Below are 25,858 nucleotides of genomic sequence, written 5' to 3'. Positions count from 1 at the left end.
GCTACAACAGAGACACCGAATTACAGTCCTTGTGCTATAATTTCAAATTCGAGTTGAAAAGCACAAATGACGTACTCAAATGAGACTTTCTTTCATTGAACTTGCAAAAATGAACAATATTGTGTGGCATTGAACTCTCATCCGGGTGAAGTTTGACAACGTTTCATTTTCATATTCATTCCGGTTTTTTAACGTTAAGTGTCCATTCCACTCAACAAAAAGTACTCCGTGAGAGAGCAAGCTGTCAAATAAACAAAGGAAAAATTGAAAAAATTCAATTTTGTCTCTCACACGGAGTAGTTTTTTTGGTAAGAGGAAGCTAAGCATTACGCTTTTGCAACGGACTAAATACAACACTATAACTCACCCACAGCGCGAGGCTATTAGACTAAAAATCATTATCAAGCATAGGATCAATACCCTCTCTTGCAAACAAAATACTTGTAACTTTTGTAACATCAAACATCAAATATTGAAAAATAACGAAAAATCCATTTTCCATTGATCGAAATGTACCGCCGATCGGTTTATTCGGCAGTGCAATTCAGATGATGGAAAAGATGATGCACATTCGACATTCGAAACGGTACCATCCGCCACCAGTTCAAATCACGTCGCTGCATTTGTGGTATTGTCGGTATTATTGGTAATGAAATAAAAGGTCTTGCCGGTATTGCACAGTTTGGTATGGAAATTCAACCTAACAAAAACAAACAAAAATCTATACCAGTCGTTCGAAGTGTCACGAGTGTCACAAACTGTATGATACCGACAATGCCACAAATGTACCGAAATGTATTCGAACCGGTGGCGGGTGGTACAGTATACTATAATAATTAACACCGAATATGCACGTAGTTCTCCAATAAAATAATGTAAAATCTGATTCTTTTTGTAGAAAACAAACTTTGGAACGAGCAATTCTTATTTGGAATTTTGATTACTTTCCGCAAAGTCAGTCAAATAAATCGACAAACATTTTAAATGCAAAAACCGATGGTACATTCTGTTGGTAAATAAAATTTGTTTTTTTTTTGTTTCAGAGATTTTCGGTGAAATTTTCAGTGCATCGGCAGATTGCCGACTTTTGTCCCAATTAATTTTCGTTTCTTTACAACAACTCCGTCAATTTCTTGTTCATTCGTTCCATATGTCAGTTTTAATGTAAATAAAAATCACAATTCCAGATCGTGTACGGCCTGTTCTGTTCGTTTCAAAGTTTTTTTTACCAAAATAGGCAGATTTTAATTAATTTGGAGAACTAGAAGCATTTGCGACTATAAATTCGGCCGGTTCGACCACCGGTTCGAAAACATTTCGGTACATTTGTGCTCATCGGTAATGAGCTGAAAGGTATTACCGGTATTGCACAGTTTGTATATGGAATTTCAACCTAACAAAAAAACGAAAAAAATCTGTGAATCGGTATACCAAAAAATTATGTTCGAAGTGTCATACCCCTGGTCGACAATCGAAACAACCATTTTGAATTTCGACATTTAGTCATTTGATCGACTTGAAAACTTATTAAATTTGAGGAAAAAAGGGGGCACCGCATACACTATAACTGTGGAAAATTGTTTGTTGGGTGCCCCAATTCAACGACAAATTGTGTTTTATAGTGTCAAAACGCTGTGGATATTGAAAAGTTTGTGCCGGGGAATATTGCGATTTTTTTTTTTTGGCCTCGCCCGTCAAATTAAATGTTGCACACCCCAATAGACCCTAATAGACCGTGCGAGAACAATTGAAAAACAATAAAAGAAACGCGGATTTTATTGATGTTAATTGATCCATTATGTTGAGGATGAGCAAAAACGTTTTATGTTTGGATTTGTGACCGTATGAGTAGTTTTAAGAGATATATCTACTGTTCGGCGTGATCTGTTGAAGTTTTACTTTCACAAAAAAAGTTAAAAGTGTCGTCCTAGAGATTCTTTCTTTGGATTAATATCGTTACCGCATAACACCAAATACGTAAGTAATTTACTGTGTTCGTTAGACCGACTATTAAAATCCGTTTTTTGCAAAATAATGGGGTTTCTGTTGACACCGAAATGGCAATTTATATTCGAAGGAAGAAAAAAAAATAATAAATAAAATGTCTGAGTATACATCGACTGTGGTGGTAAGATGTTATTGTCGATTCTAATTTAATATATGCTTTTCTGACTGTCGTCAAAGTTATAACCGTGATTATACACGAATTTGATTAATCTTCTCATAAATAAATTCATTTCACTAAATTTCAAGTTCTTGGAATGGATTCATTAATGCATACGAGCACCCACAATCGATACAGATACAGATTTACCAGTAATATGTCAGCGTTAGTCTGATGTGAACGTTGTGAAGTAATTTTGATTGAAAATCAATTCCACTCGATATTACCCTTCCAGCAGGTAATTAAATTTTGTGCTGGCTGTTTTATCTCTGTCGTTTGGCCTTCATATGCATAACATAAAGTGGGTAGGGAACTGGGCGATTCATGTGTGATAGAACGGAAATGCAAGAACTTTTTTTTAATGAAATGCAAGAAGCGAACCAGTGATTTGAATTTTTTGGTGTGCCAGTCAAATTTTTGTTTAACAAGCTAAGAGTTATGTGGTACATTGAGCCGGACATTCTTTATCTAATCGTGCTAGGTGTTCAAATGTCTCAATTTTTCCCCAGGATACGAGCTTGTAAAATATAAAAAAAAATTATTTGTTAAATGCTAAACGTAATGTTCCCCACCAAAACGTGGGTGCGTTAGTGGGTTAGTGTTGGGTTATACAGAATTATGAAATTCAGAAAAGTTTTCATGTATGCACATCGCATGTTCATGAATTAATTACCAATTAAAAGCAAATTTCCATTATTCAAGTGTGTGCATCGCATGTCCTTCGCAAAAAAGAACTTTCCACAAATTCATTCGCGAAAATATACGCTACGCCCCCACACATCCATGAATGGAGTTCCACATGTTTTTCAATAAATCAAAAGCCTGTATTCACAATTAGATAGATACCAGCTGAACGAACTGAAGATGTCTGACACCGTTTCGGATGTGGGCTATTTATTATTGCCGAAAAACGATGAACTTTGAAAAGGTCGTGAAGGATTTTTTCACGAAACGACTTCAATTTTTGTTGGAAAATTTGAAACATTCAGATCGGAACCACGCACAATAATCGCGTGGATCAGGAGAATTCAATTTTAACAGAAGAAATAAGTTTGTTCAAGTGAATCACTTAACTCATATACAAAACCACTTACAAAATGCCATTATGCCATCCAATTTGAATAAACTGATTGAAGGGCAATAAAATGTTACTCGACCTACGCCGATCACATCTTCCTTTGCACAGGACCGTAAACGGTAGCGATGTAATCAGAAACAGTGTGTGTGTGACCAGAAACAAGTGTAGATTTGCCAACTGCATTTGGAGTCAAACTTTAATTTTTTATCGGAAGTATCACCGCAACAAAATCCTTCGAATTTCAAATCACCGGAAAAATTGTTCTTTTAGAGAAAAATTTCCTGAACAATTAAATTAAAACCTGTGTATGGAATAAGTAAAATTCAATCTTTCCTCTTACAGTATGCAAATCAACCGATTCTGTACAAGGAAAATGTTTTCGGAGATTCGAAATTTCGAGGCTTTTTTCAGCGATATTTCACATAGTTTTCGATTTGTTGATCCACTATTCCTTTCAGCGTTCACGAGGAACACATGTTGTCAACTATACAAAGTTGAGAAAAGTTTCTTCTTTGAACAAGTAACAAAACCAAGAAAAATCGGACACCTGCATGGGCCATTCCCTTCTTATACTCGATGAACGCATTGAGCACAAAAACCATTTTTTTCAGTTCAAGTGAAGTGGAACTTTCGTTGCCTTTTTACAATGTGTATTATCACATTATGTCTCTGGCCTCGACTGACAATCTATACATCGCTATAAATAAGCATTTATCAAAAAGTAAAAATTGGACCCCACAGCGGGTTTCAAACCTCGCCGAAATTTTGCCTGTTGATTTACACCGTTTACACCACGACCATTGTAACAAACAGACAAGAGCGGTAAATTTTTCAAAAGTCAAATCTGAAAACTCAAATAGAAGCACTTGGTGTTTGCCGATCTTACTACGAAATTGTCATTTATAAACATTTGCGCTCACTTCCCAAAGTCTAATCTTTACCAAAATCTAAGCCTTCTTATGAATTAAAGATGACTGCCTGTGTCTATGTTGCGCTTATACCGAATTCAAAAGTACTTCTAAGACGGATGTAAGGATCCAGACCATTTGAAATTCATATTCAAACGCTCCAAACACGAATCCAAGGATGGATCATGACATCTTCCCTGTAAAATGTGTACACGTCGATCAAGAGTGAACCCATCGAAAATATGTTCTATAAATCATTCCACGATGATATGAGCCAATATTAAAAAACAATATTTAGTGATTGAAGTAGTAGATTCAAACAGATTCGCTGAACGAAATGTGTAAATTATAAGTACAAACCACAGCAATTCAAAGATCAGAAAACATGATTCACTTTTCTGGCGAGTGCAGGTATAGTCTTTAACTGTTTTAATCAACTGGTTTGTACTACTGGGGATTTGATGATGTAATGGCTATTCGTGTGTAGTGTGCTTTTCACGTTTTTTTTTTTAATTCAAACCATCAGAAGGAAAACTAATACATAAAATGCAGAACCATTGCTTTGTATCGATCACAGGCGCTTTAAAATTCTTTATGATAAGAATTCGGTTTACTTGTTGTTAAGTGATGAGCAAGGGATCCCTAGAATTGTTACCATTACCTAGAATTGTGTGACAGAATTTGCCCATTTCATCGAGTTTTTCACTGGACATTTATTTGTATTCTCGTAGTGTGACACCGTTTCCCGAGTCGGTGTAACTCCGCGAATGCCATTTGTGAATTGACTACTTTCAAAGCTAATAGCTGTTTTGGTCTCTGATCTACCACCACAGAACTTATATGAGTGCTGAACAAAGAGAAAGTTCTGATTCTTGTGACTGCAATAATTTTTAATAAAAATTTATGAAAAATTTGTGAATTATTTAACCAAAAATGAATAAAATCAATTTTCTGCTGAAGAAAATATTTTAATTTTACTGTGCCTTGTCGCTCCATACCAGCTGAAATAACAATAAATTATTTTTTTCACCTATTTTCAGAGACATTTCTGTTCTCGTGATCCTGCTCGTATAATATTGTGTGTGAACTAAATGGACACTAGATTTGATCGATGAGGACGTTTCGTAATAATACCGATCTGTGAAGCATTGTAATTGTTTTTTATTTCGGACGAATGACTAAACACTTCTGGAATCTATTTTGAGAAAAAAAAAAAATTAATTTGAAAAATACGAAATATTTATGATTTATTCATGATTTATTTTGCATAATAATTTGCCGATAAATTTTTTTGTTTTGTTTTGTTTGGATTTGATGTTATGGTACACGTTGAAGAAATCGTCGTATAAAAATAAGTTCAGTGCAAACATCACATAATATACGCGAGACAGACAAATAAAAAGCACATACACACACAACAACAGTTGCTGCAGCGAACAGCATAGGTTTTAATATGGAGTGCTGCCTTTCTGAGGAGGCCAAAGAGCAAAAACGAATCAATCAGGAAATTGAACGACAGCTCCGTCGAGACAAAAGGGATGCACGTCGAGAACTCAAATTGTTACTGTTGGGTGAGTGATTTTTTTTCGTATTTTCTTTATCTTTGTAAATGTATTCAATGAATAGTGTCTTGGGAACAACCATCAGATTCATCCTTCAGTAAAATTTCCAATTTTTTCTTGTTGGTAAATCAAGGAAAATATAACGTTGGAAAGAGTTAAATGCAGAAACGGGACATTTCAATTTAGCGAATTATAAGAAAAATGAAATTTTGTTCAATTAGATCCGTCTTTTGTTTTAAACTAGATATTTATGCCACCGAGTGTGTTGATGGTCACAAGTGGCCGCAGGCCCAGTGTAACAATACACATCGTGTGCCTAAAAAGTTGCATACAACGTTTTTCACAATAAATGCAACGAAAGTTTCCATTTTCATCGCCGCATTGAGAAAATAGTTAATTATGCAACTCGTAAACTGCGAACTTTAGATGCATCTGTTGCATAAATCGTTGTAATATGATCACGGTGCAAAGTATTTTATTAGGCACACTGCGGTCCCGTGTCACAATTACACATCTAGTGTCTAACTATTATGCAACAAGTGGAGAAATGGTGTTGTTTTGTCACTAGATTGAATCAAACATTTTCCGCAACCAGCTGCGACATAGCTATTTTCCTAACGCATGCTCGCCTCCGGCTCGTACTGGAAACCTCTCATTCACTAAGAAAAGCCTTTCAGAGTAAGTGAGGAACAACGTTTTTCCTAAACGACGTTGAAAATATTTCAACACTAGTTACAAAAAGTGAATTTTTGCACTTCGTATCTATAAAATAGTCAAAAAACCGCCGGCTTTTGAAAGTTTGTAAAAACTTTCCTAAGTTCACATCGTATAAGACTCAAAAGCTCAATCTTTTTGTGGTGTGGCTCAACCACAGTCAGCCACGAGTCAGCAATGACAGTGATCACAGCACTGCTACTTAGCATGAACACTGAATTGACAAATGTCAAATTTGGAGGCTTTAGTGATACGAGCTGCCGCTTAGGATTGTTTGTATTGTATGTTTTAACTCATACAACGAAAACAAGTCATCTATCTGTATAACATCAACGCAGTGCCTACTGTGAATTCATCAGCTTCCGAATATTTTCTATGTTCGTGCTGTGCAGTAATGAATTGAAATTTCATTTCGATTATGATTCGCTGTACTTGTTCGTGTTCAAATTGACATAGTGTTCCTAGAGCACTGTCGCCATGGCCTGATGAGTAATGGAATTTTCGAACTGCATTATTAATGCAAAACGTCGAAAGATTTAATTTTCTCTCAGATCGAAACAGTGATCAAACGTCCTACTATTCACACTTGTATTTACATTGACATCCAATTTGAGCCGGAGCTAAATGAATTAAATATTTTTCTTATAATTCGCTAATGTGGCATGACCCGTTTATGCATTTAAGCTATTCTGATATGAGTCATGGCCATGTTCATCAATTAGAACGGCGATTGCTATTTAAATTTTGGGAATCAGTTGCAAAGCAATTTAAAATCGAAAAAATATTCCACTGCCCTACCAAAAGACTGTATTGGATTTATTAATAGATTGTTTGTCTGATGCACGGTTCCACTCATCAATATCATAAACCGTACGCTATACCTTCTCTCAATATTCTAGCGATCAACAAATATTTGCCTTTTATTATCATTTCAATGTTTCGCTAAAATCGCTTTTAATTTAACTCTCTCGGATATATATCACAAAACGTGAACGTATCAATTTGAAATCGCTCTAAGAAGATCGCACTGTTGTAATCATTAGCACATTACTGCTAACTTAATAAATGTGTCATAGATGTGAGAGGTTTTGAAAGGTATAGAATTAAATTGACTTTTTCATGCATTACTGCACCTCCCAACGAATTTATTTTATTGGAAGTGTGTGTATACATAGCGCACACAGACCCATATTTACTTCGAAATGTTGGTGTTACCATTCGGTTTGTTGTTATCCTTTCTCTGATGATATATTCTTCGTGTCATTTTATTTATTTTAAAGCGCAATAAAGTCATTCAACGATATTTTCGAAAAACAATTTTAATCGCGACTCTTCTTCGTCGATATTTTCCAATTCGTTTCCGAAATTCATTCAGGGACGGAGGTTGATTTTGTGATAGGGAAAAATCTTGTCATAGTTGCCATTTGACTGGTTGTGTAGGATGCCATAACAATTTGATTATGAGAAAATGTGCATGGCACACTTGAGAACACTAATTACTAAGTTTTCAATTACGACGACAATATTCTTCGTCACAACATTACTCCGCAAAAATACAGCATGCCAGAATAGTGTGCAGGATATACCAATTTTAACCCATTTAAAACTTCTCTACCAGCGTCTCCCATCCCATCCGCTCATAATGGATTGATTCATTGAAGTATGCTTTTGACGAAATATGCACCGCAATTTCTCCACAACAAACCTAAACGAATTCCCAGTACCCACTCAACAGGCAATAGTTAATGCAATTATATTTGCTATGGGGCATGGAATATGAAGGGAGGTATGGAAGTTACAATATGAAAAATGCATTAAACGTATTAGTTTGTGTGTATATAATAGCGAGGCTATGTACTATGTACATCCTACACATTTTATATTTGCAATAAATGCACATCAATGCCTTGCCGCCCAGTCATGAAAGTATGTATCTTACATTCCCAGCTCCCACCAGAGTCCAGGCATCAGAAATGCTTTCGACTTATGAGTAATCAATATATTATGGTGATAATATTAAATATGAATTCGCATCGAAAACACACCCGTTTTTCTCGTATTATTATACATCTGTTGATAACGAATCTTCAACAAGTTCATTTCATTCTTAGAATACCATTTTTTTAAGAGATATATATGAAAAAATAATGCAAAATAGTTCTTAAACCGGAAATTTTTCATTCGAATTGAATGTGCGGAATATTTATCCGTTTGAAAACTTTCGTTTCGAGTGAAGTTTTATTGAACTTTTTTTTTGTTCAAGGAATTTCTGCTCGTCTGGGGAATTTTTTATTTATTTATTTATTGGGTCAAAAAAAAGAAAGAAAATTTTTCAGTCAGCTGTTATACGGATGGGTCTCTTTGTCTAACACATCGGCTATATTAATTTGAACAAAATGTTCGAATTCGGTTCAACGACATTAGTCAAGGTTCTGAAATAACAGGTTACGACAGCCACGAAGGCGAAGGGTTAAACGCACTCATTATGTATTACCAAAACTCTCATTATATATTGTGTAAATAGTCAACTTAAGTTGAAATTGTTACCCAAACCTAGTTGGTGACACAGAGAACTTTTGATTCCATCGCTTTCGTGAGGAAGTTAGAAGTTGTTTAACCTATTCTTTTGAAACCTTTACAACAGTAGCCAACAAATTAGCAGATTTTCTGCGATTGACATTTACAACATCAAAATCTATGTCAACACCACTTATTTGACATACTTTTTCGCACTTGTATCGAAATGGTGACATACTTGTCTTATGACCACAGTGTTCCAAAACGTTACTGCCACATTCATAAATCTATTTTTGACATCAGTACGTCACTTTGCGACCCCTTTATGTACCGAATTACCATACAGTAACAGTAGAATTTTGAAAAACCAAGAAAAATTTTTCTTGGTTTTTTGGGTTTTGGAGCCCATTTTCCCCGTGAGGGGATTGTAAATTTTCCTTGTTAAATATAAAAATTATGAGGACGTTGCAACTTGCATTGAGACACCTCAAGCATACTCCTTATGGTATTTTCTATGTTCCCGAACCTATCCGCTCACCAATCGCTGTAAAACAGATATCTTATTCCACATTTTCATCAATAACCAAAAAAATTAAAAAAAGCCTCATGAAATAAAATCGTTGTCTCTAACATTTCTGCAGTAGTAAGTGAAGGCGAGAGGCAGGGGAACATAGAAAATACCATAAGAAGTGTGCTTGAGGTGTCTCAATGCAAGTTGCAACGTCCTTAAGATTTTTATAATTAACAAGGAAAATTTACAATCCCCTCACGGGGAAAATGGGCTCCAAAACCCAAAAAACCAAGAAAATTTTTTCTTGGTTTTTCGAAAGTCTACTGTTACTGTAGGGTAATTCGGTACATAAAGGGGTCGCAAAGTGACGTATTGATGTCAAAAATAGATTTATGAATGTGGCAGTAACGTTTTGGAACACTGTGTGACATTTAAAGGCAAAGTTATTCCTTGCAACTCTGCACATTTTTCCCTAAGACGTCGACGTTCATAGAAGAACTTTTAAAAGTCGACGACTGAGGAAAAAATGTTAATGGAGTTGCAAGGAACAACTTTTGAGAAATTTTAGCTCTGAATATCGAAATTTTACGAAATATAAATAGTTCAGCCCAACCGTCCTTTTCCACAAGTTGATTGTAAGTTTGTAAGTTGATTTTTGTAGTAGGCGTCCTTTCCCATAGAAAACTTTAAGCTCGTAGCATAGTGTACGCTTCTGTTGCGGACGGTTAATTTAATTTGGCTTTCGCATGTAGCTCGCGCATGGTTTGTGCAACAAGAGAATGCAAGCAAAATTGTCTAAATATCACGTCCAAGACAGACGCGGAAATAACTCCTGTAACATTCTTTGAAAATTGTTTTGTGGATTTCAAATATTGAATGCTCTCTTCAGTATCACCACACACATCGTTTCAAAGCGAAGTTTTTAAATTCATTTTTCGCAACTGATCAGTTCAACATGTACGTTGAAGAACTCCCCGTTTGCTTTAAATTCCTACAGAAAACCTTTTACATACACGACAAGGTAAATTTGAGGACTGTTTCCTCCAATCAATCGGCAAATGTCATATTCGCAACGAACAATTCATTTCAGTCCTAACAATGCAATAGGACTCGTCTAATGTTATCGAGGCGTTTACACTGAAATATTAATTAAGTTTCTGTGTTACTAATCAGAGCAGTGATTTTATGTTCATCATCGTATATAGAAAACCCATCCTATGTCCAACAAAAAATTTTTTTTATTCATTTATACCGTGTGCACACATTTTTCAGCACTACGCAACTCTAACCTCATTCACACCGAATATCAAATGTCGACGCAATGTACAAAATTATGAATGATCCATATCATTGAATGTTGAATATGCGCAAAGGGAATATTTTGGCTAGGAACAATGCTACTGTCAAAAATTGCATGTTTCATTGACGCTTTATACCTTGCTTTATACACTTTTTGCGCTCGTACATTGTTATAAATGACAACGTCGACCGAAAAATCTTTCGTACTTAGGTAGACTAGCATTAGTCCCTCACGGAAACATTGTCCCTTTCCTTTTCTGCTACAAAAAAAGACATTTTAAAATGTCTTTTTTCCTGTTCTGCTACAAAACGTGTCGATGACTGGTATGGAAAGCTTCTCACATAAATGCAGAGTGTGATGTCTTATTCGGTTTTCAGAAGTTGTCTGAAATCTTTTGATGATTAATAGTAATCTGAGCGAATATTTGTTTAGCCTTTCAATATCTTCAAGAAAATTATTTTTTTAACCTTTTAGAAACGGCAAGGATATCATCGCAATAATATCATCAAATTTTTTTGTAAATCTTTCGTGTAAAGCGTCCCCTACGGACTGACGTTTAAGAGTTTTATGATTTTGGTTTTGTTTATACCGAAATTTTCTGAAGTTTACCGAAATTTTACCGAGTTTATTCGTCGGTGAATGAGGTAAATTTCGGTAATCTTCTGTAAATTCTGTAAATGAATTTACCAATGATAGGCCTATACGGGGACGTTCACTGTGGCTTCACTGATGTGAGTTAATTTCAGTTAATTTTACAGTCCATAGATGCGCAAGGAATTCATAAATTTTAACGAGGTACACGTTGACCGTAACTCTATGTCGGGTGGCAGATATTTGTAGATTTCATTGACAAAGGATTTGAAAGAAGAAAACACTTTGAGGATATGTTAATCAAAATTATGTAACTGGACAAAGTTGAATAACTGATCAAAGTAATGCAATTGATCAAAGCAATATAACTGGTCAAAGGTGTATAATTGGTCAAATTTATATAACTGGTCAAAGGTGTATAACTGGTCAAAGGTGTATAACTGGTCAAAGGTGTATAACTGGTCAAAGGTGTATTACTGGTCAAAGGTGTATAACTAGAGGTGTGCGCCGGCTTTGAAAACGTCGGCGGCGGTGCGCCGAGTGTTGAGAAGTCGGCGGCGGTGCGCCGAAAGGAAATTAGAGTCGGCGGCGGCGGCGTTTTCGGCGCGCCGAAATCTTTAATATTTATTCTTAACATTTAAATTTTAGTTTTTTTCTAATCTAATATCAATTCATTAAAAATGTCGGGGAAACTGGAAATACTTTTTAGTTAATTAACTAATGTTTGACGTACAATGGAAACTCGAAACGTTTACAGGATTTTTAATTGACTTTCTTAAAAGGCGCCTAAGACCTGGAAGGGTCAAAGTCTCGATACCGACTAATGAAAGATTTGTACCACAAAGGCTTGCAAAACATTCTTTAAATCGGGTTTTCATTGTGAGGCCATAATAGGACATTTTTGTACAGAAAGAGAAAAATATGCTAGACGTCAAGATCTACATTTTTCTCTATTCTCCACGGTGAAAAATCGATTTGAAGAATGGATTGGCCAGAAATATGTCACTAAGTCTTACGAAAATTCAATTCAATTTTTAGTGTTAATCGATTATTGCGCTGTATCAACATTTCTAAAAATTCCTTCGAGTGAGAGTGGTTGATATCTAGTGCCAGATAATTTCATTAAAAACGTTTGTGTTTTTCTCCAATGTGTATACCTTCGAAACGTATTTATCGAGGGGTATATAAATAATGGTGGTACAACTCAAAATTCAAAATTATTTAGTGGAATTTACAAAATGTTTGGTAGAGATTATATCTAGTTCAATGACATAAAATTATTAAATCATTGATCTAGTTGTTATTTTATCACGTTATTTTGAAGCTTCAGATTTGAACTAGAACCTAGAAATTTCATTGTTTAATAACCAAATAGAGTTTCTGACATGGCCTGAAAACCTATCTGAAATCTTAAATTTTTGAAAGGACAACTAATCGACAAATCTTTAAACAGAAAGAGGAATTTTATGTCTTCAAGACATTGCCTAGTGTCGTTTGTACGGAGCATATAAAAGGAATATTTTTGTAAAAAATTGATTAATATGTAATATTTCGGCGCGTCGAAAAAGGAATCGGCGGCGGCGGCGGCGTTGGTCGATTTTTCTCGGCGGCGGCGTTTGTCGGCGTGAGCCAAAAATCGGCGGCGCGCCGGCGTAAAATCGGCGGTGCACACCTCTATGTATAACTGGTCAAATGTGTATAATTGGTCAATGGTGTAAAATTGGTCAAAGTTATGTAACTGGTCAAAGTTATGCAACTGATCGACTTATAAATCTTCATTCGGTTCATTCATATTCATCCAGAATTCATTCCAGGAACCCTTCTGTTCTATCTACAACGCATAGACTTCGATAAGAAAAAGAACCTGGTTAGAAATTTTCATACATTAAATTATCATTCAGCTGCTATGTAGGCATACTGCGAGGCATACTGTAAAAACATAGCTAACGCCGACCCGTACGAAACACCTATTCGTATCAAAAGCCTTTAATGTGAAACTCTTCATTTCTCTTACTTCATTTTCTCCTCTGCTGAAAAACTATTCTCCCTTTAAAATCACTTACATTATCCACTCTTTGCCTTGTTATCATATACAACTAAATTGCCGGAGGCAATATAGACAGCCCCGTACGAAGACAAATTTCATAAATTCCTATTTAAACAGCTATATACCGCTATATTTACCTATATTTTCCTACAAATAAACATTTCACAGATAAATATATGCTATTATATAGCTCTATATGCCTGTATATAGCTCAATATAGCTGTATATAGGTATATATAGATGTCCGTATATGGAATCCCTGAAACCCCACACACATAACAAATTATTTCCATGTTAACAGAAACTCTCTAAGTATCATTTTTCCCAAGATGTTCCACTTTCACTAAAATCCAATATGGCCGCCGGCAGCCATTTTGTTAGGAGACCGGAAATAGTACCGACGCTTTACATTCGTTAATACCTTTCAAACAAAAAAAAATTCATGAAATTCGGTCAAAATTTACTCGAGATATTGTCAAAATACACCACGTTCACTGTACTTCCGAGTAGCCAGATAAGAACTCACTCCAAGAGACCTAGCTCACGCTCCGGAGAACATAATTTCATAAACTTTTTTTTCCCTGATTGGTACGGTCAATACCTATCTAATAAAGCTAAAACGAACGAAATATGTTCAAATGTGGCCGACCTACAAGCAAAAACTGCTTGCCGCCCTGTGCCTGTTCCACACCAAGGGGTCTAACTCACGAGTCGGTCATCCGATTTCCATAAACTTTTTTTTGTCGATCGGTATTGTAAATACCTTTTATTTGACGTATCACTTACAAGTTTAACGTTTAAATGTCCGGAGATATCTTCGAAAAACCGTAAAGCACCCTTTGGGCCACAGCTCGGGAGGGGTCGATCCAAAATCATTCATCTTCGAACTTAGCCTGTCTTTTGACATTACCAAACGGGAAAAAAAAGAATTTTCAAAATCGGATGCGTTTTACTCAAGTTACTCGTTTTACTCGTGCAGACAGACAGACGGACAGACGGACATTTTTTTTTTCGCGGATTTGGCATCTCTAGACAACCACAATAGGTTTCCCCTTACTCAGGGAGTCCAATTCGACGTGTTACAAACGTATGCGTAAACCTATAAGACCCCAGTACTTCGTACGGGTCTAAAAATAATTCTATAGAAAATGCAGTTCTTGTGATTTGTGATTTTCTAAACGTTTAACTGCACTTTTCGCATGAACTCCCCTATTGTATTTTATCTTTTCATATGAGAATTGCAAAGATAGATTTCTGCCACTTTTTATTGTTCGCTACTTCATAGCTCCTTAGCTACCTTTATTTATTTGGCATTGACACTTCTTCCCTGAAATCATGAAAAGTACGAGTGTGGGTGAATGTCAGACAAAATTTAAAATACAAAATTTAACAATAAAATGTGAGGCTATTCTAAATTTACCCGGAATAATTTGCAATGACAGCTGTTAAATTTATCATGGATGATAAACCCCGACGGGAATAAACCTATTGAAATTATAGGAAAATTTAACGAATATAATTAATGAAAACAGACAGCCCACAGCATCTAATGCCTTGCATCTCTATTCTCTATCTGTTGAGAGTCTTTTTCGTTTCCTTAGTTGCAATAAATTGATCAATAATTCAATTAGAAGTCGCGTTTTGTTTCTAAGAATTTACCTGTTATTACCTTGCTCATCACTAGACCTTGACCTTGCAACATACGAGATGGTGCCTGTGCACAATCCCAGAGAGCATGAACGACGTTCATTGAACGTGTAACAATAAGTTAATACGGTGTTTAAGTAGAGGAAATATAACTGATCTCGGGGTATAGCTGTCACAATAAAGTCAGCTGAAAATTGTAATTTGCGTGGCAGTATGTTTTCATGTGAAACCAATTTTGAGTTTTCTTCGTTTTAATTGCATGTAGATGTCATTCGGTTGAATTTGTCTTTCCCAAATTTGAATTTAATTTTTTTTGCAAAATACAAAACAAATTCAAATTTTGCCTCCTGTTTTGACAGCTACACCCCGAGATTACTTACACTTAATTGGTCAAAAAAACTCTCTGCTTAAACACTGTATTATCTTTAACGTTGACCTTACCAAGTCACATTGCATACAAACCATTTAGTCAATTCCAGTCACTAAATTATTCTTGTCCAATGCGATTGTAATTTTAGTTGAACACTCTGCAATTCACTTCCAATCAAATGTCATTTATTCAATTTCAATCAACCGAATTTTGGCTTCCAACTTCCATGCATTTTCGTACATTTCTAGTTGTGACACATGGCACAAATTGCTTGTTCTTGACATTCATCTTCATATGATGAGTTTTTCAGTGTTCTTTCATCACTCATCATTAGAGTCCAGAGACGCAGCTAAATTCTTTAATGTTCCAAAGTTGTAGAACACGGAAGTGGACCATGATAACGTCAGTCAATTTTAGGAATTGACATCTAGTGACCTCAAACAAGTCATAAGTCCAGAAGTTCATCGAAATAATAGGTGAAAACATTCCCAGTTTCTTGAACGAGGAAGACGTAAGAACGCTAGGATAAGAACTAATCTTGAGTAAGTTTTCCTTCAAACAGTCACATAAGTTTAACGAGAAAGGAAGTCCTTAAACCAGCAAGCAAGATTTGATAAAAAAAAAATCCATCAATTTCGTTCTTCTGATGCTAAATGTACAGTTTTACACACTGAATGACTCGTAAAACGTGGTTCGGAAGTCACGGGAAACCGGCACTTGTTATTAGCCTAAAAGGCTGTTAGTCAGTCATTAAACAAATAAATGAAATAAAATAGGAAATCTGATGAACCTTAACCCCCACGGATTCAGTTTCCACTATTAATTATATCTTCAGTCCAATTAAATCAACGCGTAGAATCGTGGTTTCAACGTTTTAATTATATTTTAATTATTCATTCTAGGCACTGGTGAATCAGGGAAATCAACATTCATCAAACAAATGCGAATCATCCACGGTAGTGGCTATTCAGATGAGGATAAACGCGGTTTTATAAAACTAGTCTTTCAAAACATATTTATGGCTATGCAATCAATGATTCGGGCAATGGATATTTTAAAAATTCAATATATTTCCTCGAATAATATCGTAAGTGTTGATGGTTGAGTGGTATGAGGAACAGAAAACCAACCATTTTTTTTCCCTACTTAAATCCCCAGGACTCTGCAGAATTAGTTCGAAGTGTAGATTTTGAAACAGTCACAACGTTCGAACCACCATATGTTCAAGCTATTAAAGACCTGTGGGCTGACGGAGGTATACAAGAATGTTATGATAGAAGACGAGAATATCAACTGACCGATTCAGCGAAATAGTAAGTCTTTGAATGGAAGTGTTGTGACACTGAATGAATTAATTCACAACTTTTCTTTTACAGTTATCTAATGGAAATTGATCGGGTGGCTGCACTCAATTATTTGCCGACTGAACAAGATATTTTACGGGTTCGTGTGCCAACTACAGGAATCATTGAATATCCATTCGATTTAGAGGAAATTCGGTTTAGGTAACTAAAATACTATGGTGGCGCTTAATGTTCAATGTACACTGGATTAATTTCACTGGATAGTATGCAACAGCTGGTCTTTTACCAGCTGGTGCTCATGCTATTGCTGATATCAATTGTATACAAGCCGGTTTACTCACTAACACCACTTACACGTGAGTGTATAAACTAGTTAACAGCAGTGTGAGCACCAACTGCTGAAAGACCAGGTGTTGCCAATTCTACACTCCAGTGAAATTTACCCAGTGAAAATTTGTAATCGTTTTTTTCCGCATGACTATTGCATGTTACGAAATGTTTTGCGTGACCGAGAGCCTATACAAAAGCACCTCCTAGGGCAACAACAGTTTGAAAATTTTAAATTATTACCCTACCTCGATGAGACAAATATTCTCCTCAACTCGTTGACAAAAAGTAAAACTTTCGTTGTCTTTGTTGATTGAGAGAACTGTTGTATGGAACTCCGAGTTTTTTTTTGGCACACGATGTGCTTTGTCACACTCTGCCTGCGGCTTCGAGGAACAATCATACACGTAGTGCCTAAAACACTACATTTATCACTCGGCGACATTAAGAACAGTGTTCCCTGACTTGGGCGCTAAGCGGGCTCTAAGGAGGCTTCGTCTAATGAATATTTCATCCGTGAACATATCGTAGAAAATCTGAATTGGTGAAGAAATGAAGGCATTGGTACAAACCTATTTAAATATGACGAACGTAAAATAAACATTTTTATTGTAAAGCCTGTCATGCCAGACTAGGGTTGAATATTGGAACATGTGACATGTTAGGCATGACTACCTTCAAAAATCTTTAATTTTCAAATTTAATTCGTCGTTTAGGATCTGTACTTTTCTATTGACACCAATTTGCATAATGTGCAATGGCAGAGCTTATACGCTATGCCCACCCTCATTAGATCCCTTTAAGTTTTCAGCCATGAGTTAGAGAACAGGCGTTTTTTGTCTGGGGTAGAGTAGTAATTTGGCAAATATTTCAAGCTGCGGTCCTCTGAATGACTGATATGCAAACATGTTTATGGTCTCTACTTACATCTTTAACCATTGCCATACGAACGAAAGGAAACGGATTGCTTTACTGTGTCTGTTATAGAACGGATAAATGTTCGAAATGTAAATGAAAATATTTCTTTTTCACATTTAAGTAGACGAGCTAGAACGTATATAGTTTCCGAACGAGTTAAAGTAAATTGTATTTCTCACCCATCACCATCATCGACAATTTACAAGTCAAAGGGAATTTCCGTTTTACACTTGATGCTTGTTCAATTCAATTGGATTCGATTTGTAGTTCGTCGCATGCGGAAAGTAAAGATTTCATCCATATTTTCCGGATGTGGTGCAAAAGGTCCATTACTTTAAAGAAACTGTGCATAATTCGATTGCGGTTGTTCGTCTGCATAAAAGATCACTTTAGAAACTATTGCTTGCAGTCTGGCATATTCATAGTATGAATTTCATACCTCTTACGGTTTATTAGATAAAACATTTTACCACATAGAATCGAAGTGCCTTTTTCCGTACCGTACAAGAAATTGTTGAGCAGGCAGCTATATATTCAAATTCCTTGAAAGTTTATCGCATCGTAGAGATGAGAAATGGGAATATTAAACGAGAAAAGTTGGTTTGAACTTTTGAGAAAAATGAGATGGTAAATTTATCGTTATTGGTTATTGCCGGAGTTTCCCCAGTTATACACAAAAACTTGCATTAATATTAACGCAAGCTCATTATGCGATTAGCTCATCGATGGAAACATAGGACGTGATATCAAGGGCCGGTGACACATTTCTTGGACTAAATACGGTAAACGTAGTGCTTCAAAAGTTGAAGATTTAGAGGTCAATCGGAATTTATCGATACTTTATCGAGTATAGCGACATTGTCCCAGATCGGTTGTCGCCAAATTCATTTCGTGAATTGGCTTACTAAGCCGACTGAACCTTCTTAATGTGATCGTGGATATCAACCGTTTTGATGCGACTACTCCGGAGACTCCCAATAGAGAAAATAAGCATATCTTGATATTTACTTACATTTCCAAACCCATCCAAACAGTTGGCCATGCTTTTTACCCTTTTTTTCCTTTTCGGAAGTAATCAGACTTATGGGTGCATTTGACTTTGATTTAGAATCTTATTTCGTTCGTTGATGGCAAATTATTTAGTCGATGTCAAGTCTAGCATATTGTGGTCCGATGGTCTTGACAAATTCCAGTTGGTGAATTATCTTTGGACCTCGATGCAATTTGAAATTTTTTCGATTAACTTTTTAACTTGAATGCTTAGAGCTTAGACTCGAGGGGTGACGCGTCTATTGGACTGAACTTCTTCAGGTAGTCCATTTAATCCCATATAATTAGATACCTGCATGGGATCAAATGGATTAACGGAAGAAGTTCGTCACACCTCACTTAGACTGCTTGTAAAATGGTAAAAGTAGAAAGTCTCTCAATACGGGCGTCATATTGAATGCCACAATCGACGAATAATATCAGCCGAGTCAAAAACTTGCTAAGTTCGCTGGCTACATTTTTTTAGATGTTAACTCAAAATGGCAAGGTGTAACAATCGAGCAAAATTTTTGACTCGGCTGCAGAGTGTTTGTTGTTTGTTGAGGCTATTTGGGTAAACGTTGCAGTGAGATGATAATTTATAAGATTTTGACCGGTAATAGTCCAAACTTTTACAAAGTTTTATTTTGATGAGTGTGGAACCCAAAGGGGAGGCATGCACTCGTCAAAATAAAAATTTGTGGAGACTACTGCATTTTACGTGATTAATCAATTGTAAATGCATGTTTCATACGAGCAAAGCGACATTGCTCTAACACGTAAAATTATTTTGTCATACCAAAAACGTCATCTCTCTGCAGATTTATGTTTTATGCTTTCGGTTTTCTGTAATGTTTTATTGCCTTCATCAACTTTATCAATGGAACCTAAACTAAAATTTGCCTTTCTTTTCATCCATCAATTTTCCATACAGAATGGTTGATGTAGGAGGTCAGAGATCGGAAAGAAGGAAATGGATTCATTGTTTTGAAAATGTTACATCGATCATCTTTCTTGTCGCTCTGTCAGAGTATGATCAAATTCTATTTGAATCTGAAAATGAGGTAAGGATTAGACCAAAAAAAAAAAATATTTTACTCACTGCACCCACGGAAAATGAGCCATTACGTCACTGACGTTAAAACTTATTTCTCGGTGGCTTAGTGAGTAAAAAAACTTCCGTAATTGTTTAGAACTTTTAATTTTGTCTTATGTGATTGCTGCGCCTGCCTTCGGCTCGGGCTGCAACTCTCTTTGGTAAAACGAAAAGTTCCAAACAAGAACGGAATCTTCTGTTTGTTAATAAGTTTGTCACTCTCTAATGTAACTCACATCGCTTATATCTGTTCCACAGAATCGTATGGAAGAATCAAAAGCTTTATTTAAAACAATTATAACCTATCCGTGGTTCCAACATTCATCAGTCATTCTTTTTTTAAATAAAAAAGATCTTTTAGAGGAAAAAATAATGTATTCACATTTGGTAGATTACTTTCCGGAATATGATGGTAAGTCGATTGTGACACATAGATTTTTCGATATTTTTCTCGTTGTTGACTCAACGCTCTAATGCTTTTTTCACTTTTCCATTGCAGGACCTCAAAGAGATGCTATAACTGCTAGAGAATTTATTCTTCGAATGTTCGTAGACTTAAATCCTGATTCAGAGAAAATAATTTATTCCCATTTTACATGTGCAACTGGTAAGTGGTTTGGGCAATTCCGAAATGCGAACTACAATTCTTTGAATCATTTTACAATCTCTATTTGTTTTCTTGTTTATTGAGGCTCTGAACACATCACATTTACCTGAACTGAAAATAACTGAGCCTGTTTTGAGCTGAACCTGATCACCGATCAGACCTGAAATCTGATAGGTTTGATTGAATTGAAACCAAGGTCAGGTTTGTTTTCTAAAAATACTCGACCTGACCTCAAATTTCAGACAATACAAATATTACCTATTTCGAGCTCTTTCTGAAATGATAATGAATGTTCGGCTATAAATAATAAAAATGACCGTGTGAGACGTTGAGGGATTCTCATTAATTTGAACCTGTCAAAATCGGCACTGTTCTCACTAAAAGAATGCTTGGCATAAGGCTGAAGTTTCACAACGTGTTTGTGCACCGAAACCCGTTCATTTCACCAATGAAGCACTTTTCTCGGTGGCCTCGGTGGCCAATATGTAAAATATTGTATGTAACTCGGACGGAAAATGATAAGTCACATTTTCGCGTCGATATTCACCTCAGCTTCGCCTCCGATCAACAAACTTCACCTGAAGACTCGAATTTTCAATTTTCTTGTCTCGGCCTTGTGACGTAAATATCTATTAACAGACATGGATGATTACGGGTTCATGGGATGCCTAAGGTTCAGTGAATATGAAATAGAAAACACATAGCAACCACTTAATTCATCCATTGAACGCCTCTCCATTATTTTTATTATTTTGTTCGCCTAAGACTCCTAACAAAAGGCAAAGTTTTCGAAAAACAATAGATTCGTGATTGTAATTCGCATTTACATGGAAAATGTGAGATCTCCCTAAATTTTCAAATTTCCTTTTTTTCAGCGTATTGGGGTATTTCTATCAATTTTAAAAAATTAAAAATTTGTCAAAAGAATTGGACGTAGCGTATTTCGAAGAATCGAATCTCCGCAATTCATTCTCCAAAAATACTGCTGGTTGTGTCCATTCTTTGCATCATTGTTGCTTTCTTTTTGCATCACGTTTAACGCTCTGAATAGCTAAAATTCGGGTCATGCAAAACAGACTAAAGATTTCCTATGTCTTGGTTGAAGAATTTTGCGTGACCTAAACTTGGTCTATTCCGATCCTTAATCAAGTATCCGTTGCTGCCTTTCTTTGTTATTTTGTTAGAATTCATCGGAGCTTCCAATGTGCTTGTCATGGTTCAGCTTCCCTTGAGACTGATGCGAATAAATCCTTTACAATGTAAAGACATCAATGATTTATGCATCTTTACGGGGTGTTTGCGAATTTTAGGTGTCTTATATAATTTGATGTTCTACAATTTATTGGAAGCTCTTCTCGAACCTATGAATTCTAAGACTGTTGCGGTTGGTCACATTCGTCAGTGGTGTATAACACAGGTAACACGGGTCTGCAAGTGAGCTTAATGTGCAGATCAGTAATGTTAGATTGGTGCTGGATATATGAACACGCTTGCCATTAAAAATTAAAACAGCGCAGTGAAAGTAAATCTAAAAGTATGGCGAACTTTTGAACACCTTAAAAACGATTCCCTAACAACACACAAATGCCGAAACCGTGCCCGACTCTAGACCAAAATATTCCACAAGCCGAAACCTCAAACTGTAGGAACGTTATTCCAGTTTCGAGTCGGCTTTGGGTTATCTGATCAAAATCGAAAGGTAGGGAGATCTAAATTTGTGTTGTCCAATGGTGGAGGAATCGCCATACCAATCTATAAATTTACTTTCACTGAGATGATTGCATCTAATTTATGAAAACTGATTATACATGTACGATTTCTACGAAGGAAGGTTCTTGGAAATCGGTTTAACCAAAATTTTTAAATGGACTTCGAAGACTTAAAGGATAATATCTAGAAGAGAAAGTGCCCTGATGGCGTTCACACAGAATCCGGATGTGAAACGGATCACGTTATGCCTATCTACTATCTCACTGGACACATTGAAAATGGAGACCTTCAATCAGGGCTTATTATTAGCAATTTTTTCGGAAATTCTCAGGAATCTTTTTCAGAATTTTTTTTGGGAATTTCTAAGAATTTTAGCAATTCTTAAAAATTATTTGAAATTCATCTGTTGGTAATTTTTGGTGGGAATTTAAAGAATTTTGTAGAATAAATTCTTGATAGTTCCTAAAATTCTCGAATTTTTAGAATTTATAAGAACTTTTCAGATTTTTTGCGATTATTATAAGAATGAAAAATTCCGAACAATAAGCCTTGCCGTCAATACAAACAACAGATGGTATTCCCCAGGAAATAAGTCAAAGAATTTTATCGTGTCTTACCTGTGTTATGCATCATTGACATTATCATCACTCCTAAGTCGTGAAAACATGAAATTTAATAACTAAAATTAATCTGAACACTAAATAACCGAGATCAATGCTCTCATTCACAAATATTTTTCCATTCCATTCAACAGATACGGAAAATATTCGATTTGTATTTGCCGCCGTAAAGGACACCATTCTGCAATCGAATCTAAAGGAATACAATCTGGTGTGAACTGGAATTTTCTACACTTTACATAAATACTTTTTCTGTTCTTTCATATACATCAAAAAAAAAAAGTAAAACGCGAGCTCTTGTCACATGCAAAAAATAAGAAAAATAAAAAAAAGTAAAAAAAGAAGAAGAATTAGTGTCATATAAATATAAATTATACAAAAAAAAATAGCTTAATGGAATCGCTACTAATTACATTCGTCATAAATGAAGAAGAAGAGGAAAAAAAATTGAAAAACAAAATTTGAAAAAAATAGAAAATTAGAGAATAAAGAAGGAAAAAAGTGAAAAATAAAGCAAAAAAATAAAAAATTTAAAACCAAAAGTCAATCAATTTCGACTAACGAGCATTATATGGATGCATACCGTTGTGTATGCCTTCTAGTAATTTGCATTTTGATAATAAAACTTATGAATTTTATTGTAAACCGTCAGAGTTATGTATGAAAAATATCTGTACTAAAAATGCGCCGAACATTTTTTTGTTTTCTTTGTTTTTTGAATTTTTTCATTTTTGTTTTTTGTTTTAATTCCAATAAATTTTTATATTATAATATTTTACCCAGTACACCCAGTATAGGCGTGAAGAGTATCGACATAAGATTTTTTTTTCAGCCGTCAAGTTCCTTTCCGAAAAGTGTCTACCATTGTTGCCAGTGGACGAAACACTTTTGTTTGTTAAATTTAGTAAAGGAAAACAAAAAATGATCGTAGCATTTCGTCTAAGGAACATCTCATTTCGCACAAGGAAAGATATATTTTTAGTCGATATATTTCACAAGAATGGACCCAGTTCTAATTTTTTTCCGGATGCTACAAGCGAGGATTTTTTTTTCGTTATTTTATTTTTATTTTAGTTTTGTTCAAAGATTTCACTAGTTTTCGATTCAATTTCTTGTTGTTGTTGGTTTTTATTTTATTTTTTTTACTTTGATTTACTTTGATGGCCAAATTTTATCGTAGCAAAATGTGAGGTATATTTTCATTACTTAAGCCATTCCTTGCCATTTTTAAACTTATAATTGAAACAGAAAATATTTTTTGTTCTTTGATAAACACATTAAAAAAAGGGGGGAAGTGAAAGAAGAAAGAAAATCTATTTTTTGCCATAATTTAAACGAAATTTTTAATTTTTATTATTTTTTAAAAACTTTTGTTAAGAATCTTATTTATTTTCTCATTTGTTTTGTTTCGCAATTTATTACGAATAATTTTGTCTATTAAATGTTTATTAAAATTAGAACCGAACGCCGATCGCGTTTTGTTTGTTTGTTTCGTTTTTCTGTCAAAAAATGTCTTTGATCTGCTAAACTAAATTGATAAACTTTTTGATTTTGATATTTCTGCTGTGTGCATCAATTGCATTCTGCATTGATTAGAAAATCCTTACAGGTTGTCAATAGCTATTGTTGATATTTTCATCGAAATTGTACTATTTTACGCACTATATGTGACACTGCCAATACGGGCCGCCGGCGAGTATCGGAACAAGATATTTTGTACTTTGATATCGAAATAAGATCGACAAAAATTTATTTATATCGACAAAATCACTTCATCGCACTAGTGCGAAAAATTGAAAATCCTTTATCGCACTATATCGAAAGGACGTAGGAAACGTTGACTTATATATCGAAATCAAAGTACAAAATAGAAATATTTCTTGCTATTTTTTCAGAGGATTATTCTGAGCACAGAAATGTATCAAGATTTTTTTTTTTAATTCCCTTGAATAGCATTTGATGTAACCATAAATTTATATTTCGTCAGATAAATGACCAACGATTTAGCTATTAAAAATCTCTTACAACTTACAACAGAGATTTTTTTTCTTCAATTTACATACATTGTGGAATGAAAAGTTCAAGTTATGTAAACGATCCAGGCTGCTGAAAGGGCCGAAAAAAGTGCTCGAAATATGTATAGTACAGCTCTCGAAATATGTAGCATATTTTGGCGATTTTCAGCATGTGTCTACAATTTACGATAGAGCTTGCCACCGATGGTCGATTTTTTAAATTAATTTTTCGATTCCATAAATTGATAACTGGGTTGGGAATCCTTTTTTTTTCGAAATCCTAATCAACTACCAATGACGATTCAAAAGCGGTAAATAAAAAAAAATGAATTGCGCACACAATCAATGATCATGGATCACATATTTACCCACCCATAATCAACATTTTTCTTTCGTTTCATCTGTAAATATAATATTCTTACCGGGTCTGTTACAAAATTTAAGTCAGTCAAACTTGAAAGTGTCATGAGACATGACCATTAGACTGTCATCCGGAATGAGCTTCACGTTGTATCGTTGATCGTCAGCCATAGTCAGTCTAGCATACGAAAGTTCGCATTTATGAACATAAATTTTTTTTTGATGGGTCAGTGATGGCTGTCCAAAATTAACAGGATGCTTAAACACACTGTTAAAACTTCCTGTCAATTTTGATCACGCGATTCATGACACACATCGACACAATGGGTCCCAATTTTTGTCAAGGTACCTCATCCAATAATATAATAGGAATGACACTAATATGTCATTAACCCCATCTACAAAAGCATAAATAAGAATCGATAAGTGCACGCAAAGTAAGACGCATACTTCTGCAGTAAAG

The 25,858-nt window shown here is 35.2% G+C and overlaps 1 protein-coding gene across 1 annotated transcript; it reads left to right on the top strand.

Moving 5' to 3' along the window:
* The first annotated feature begins 1,462 nt into the window (after window positions 1-1,462).
* Window positions 1,463-23,984, top strand: LOC119084471 (guanine nucleotide-binding protein G(q) subunit alpha). The gene is made up of 9 exons (XM_037194456.1): window positions 1,463-1,977; window positions 5,191-5,721; window positions 16,312-16,496; window positions 16,568-16,722; window positions 16,786-16,914; window positions 19,922-20,051; window positions 20,342-20,495; window positions 20,583-20,690; window positions 23,155-23,984. The coding sequence occupies exons 2-9, from the start codon at window positions 5,604-5,606 to the stop codon at window positions 23,235-23,237; spliced, it is 1,062 nt and encodes a 353-aa protein (XP_037050351.1). The 5' UTR covers window positions 1,463-1,977; window positions 5,191-5,603; the 3' UTR covers window positions 23,238-23,984.
* The last annotated feature ends 1,874 nt before the right edge of the window (window positions 23,985-25,858 follow it).

This window comes from Bradysia coprophila, unplaced genomic scaffold, assembly GCF_014529535.1.
Source record: "Bradysia coprophila strain Holo2 unplaced genomic scaffold, BU_Bcop_v1 contig_732, whole genome shotgun sequence".
Classification (NCBI taxonomy): Eukaryota; Metazoa; Arthropoda; class Insecta; order Diptera; family Sciaridae; genus Bradysia; species Bradysia coprophila.
This window is presented reverse-complemented; position numbering and strand designations above follow the sequence as displayed.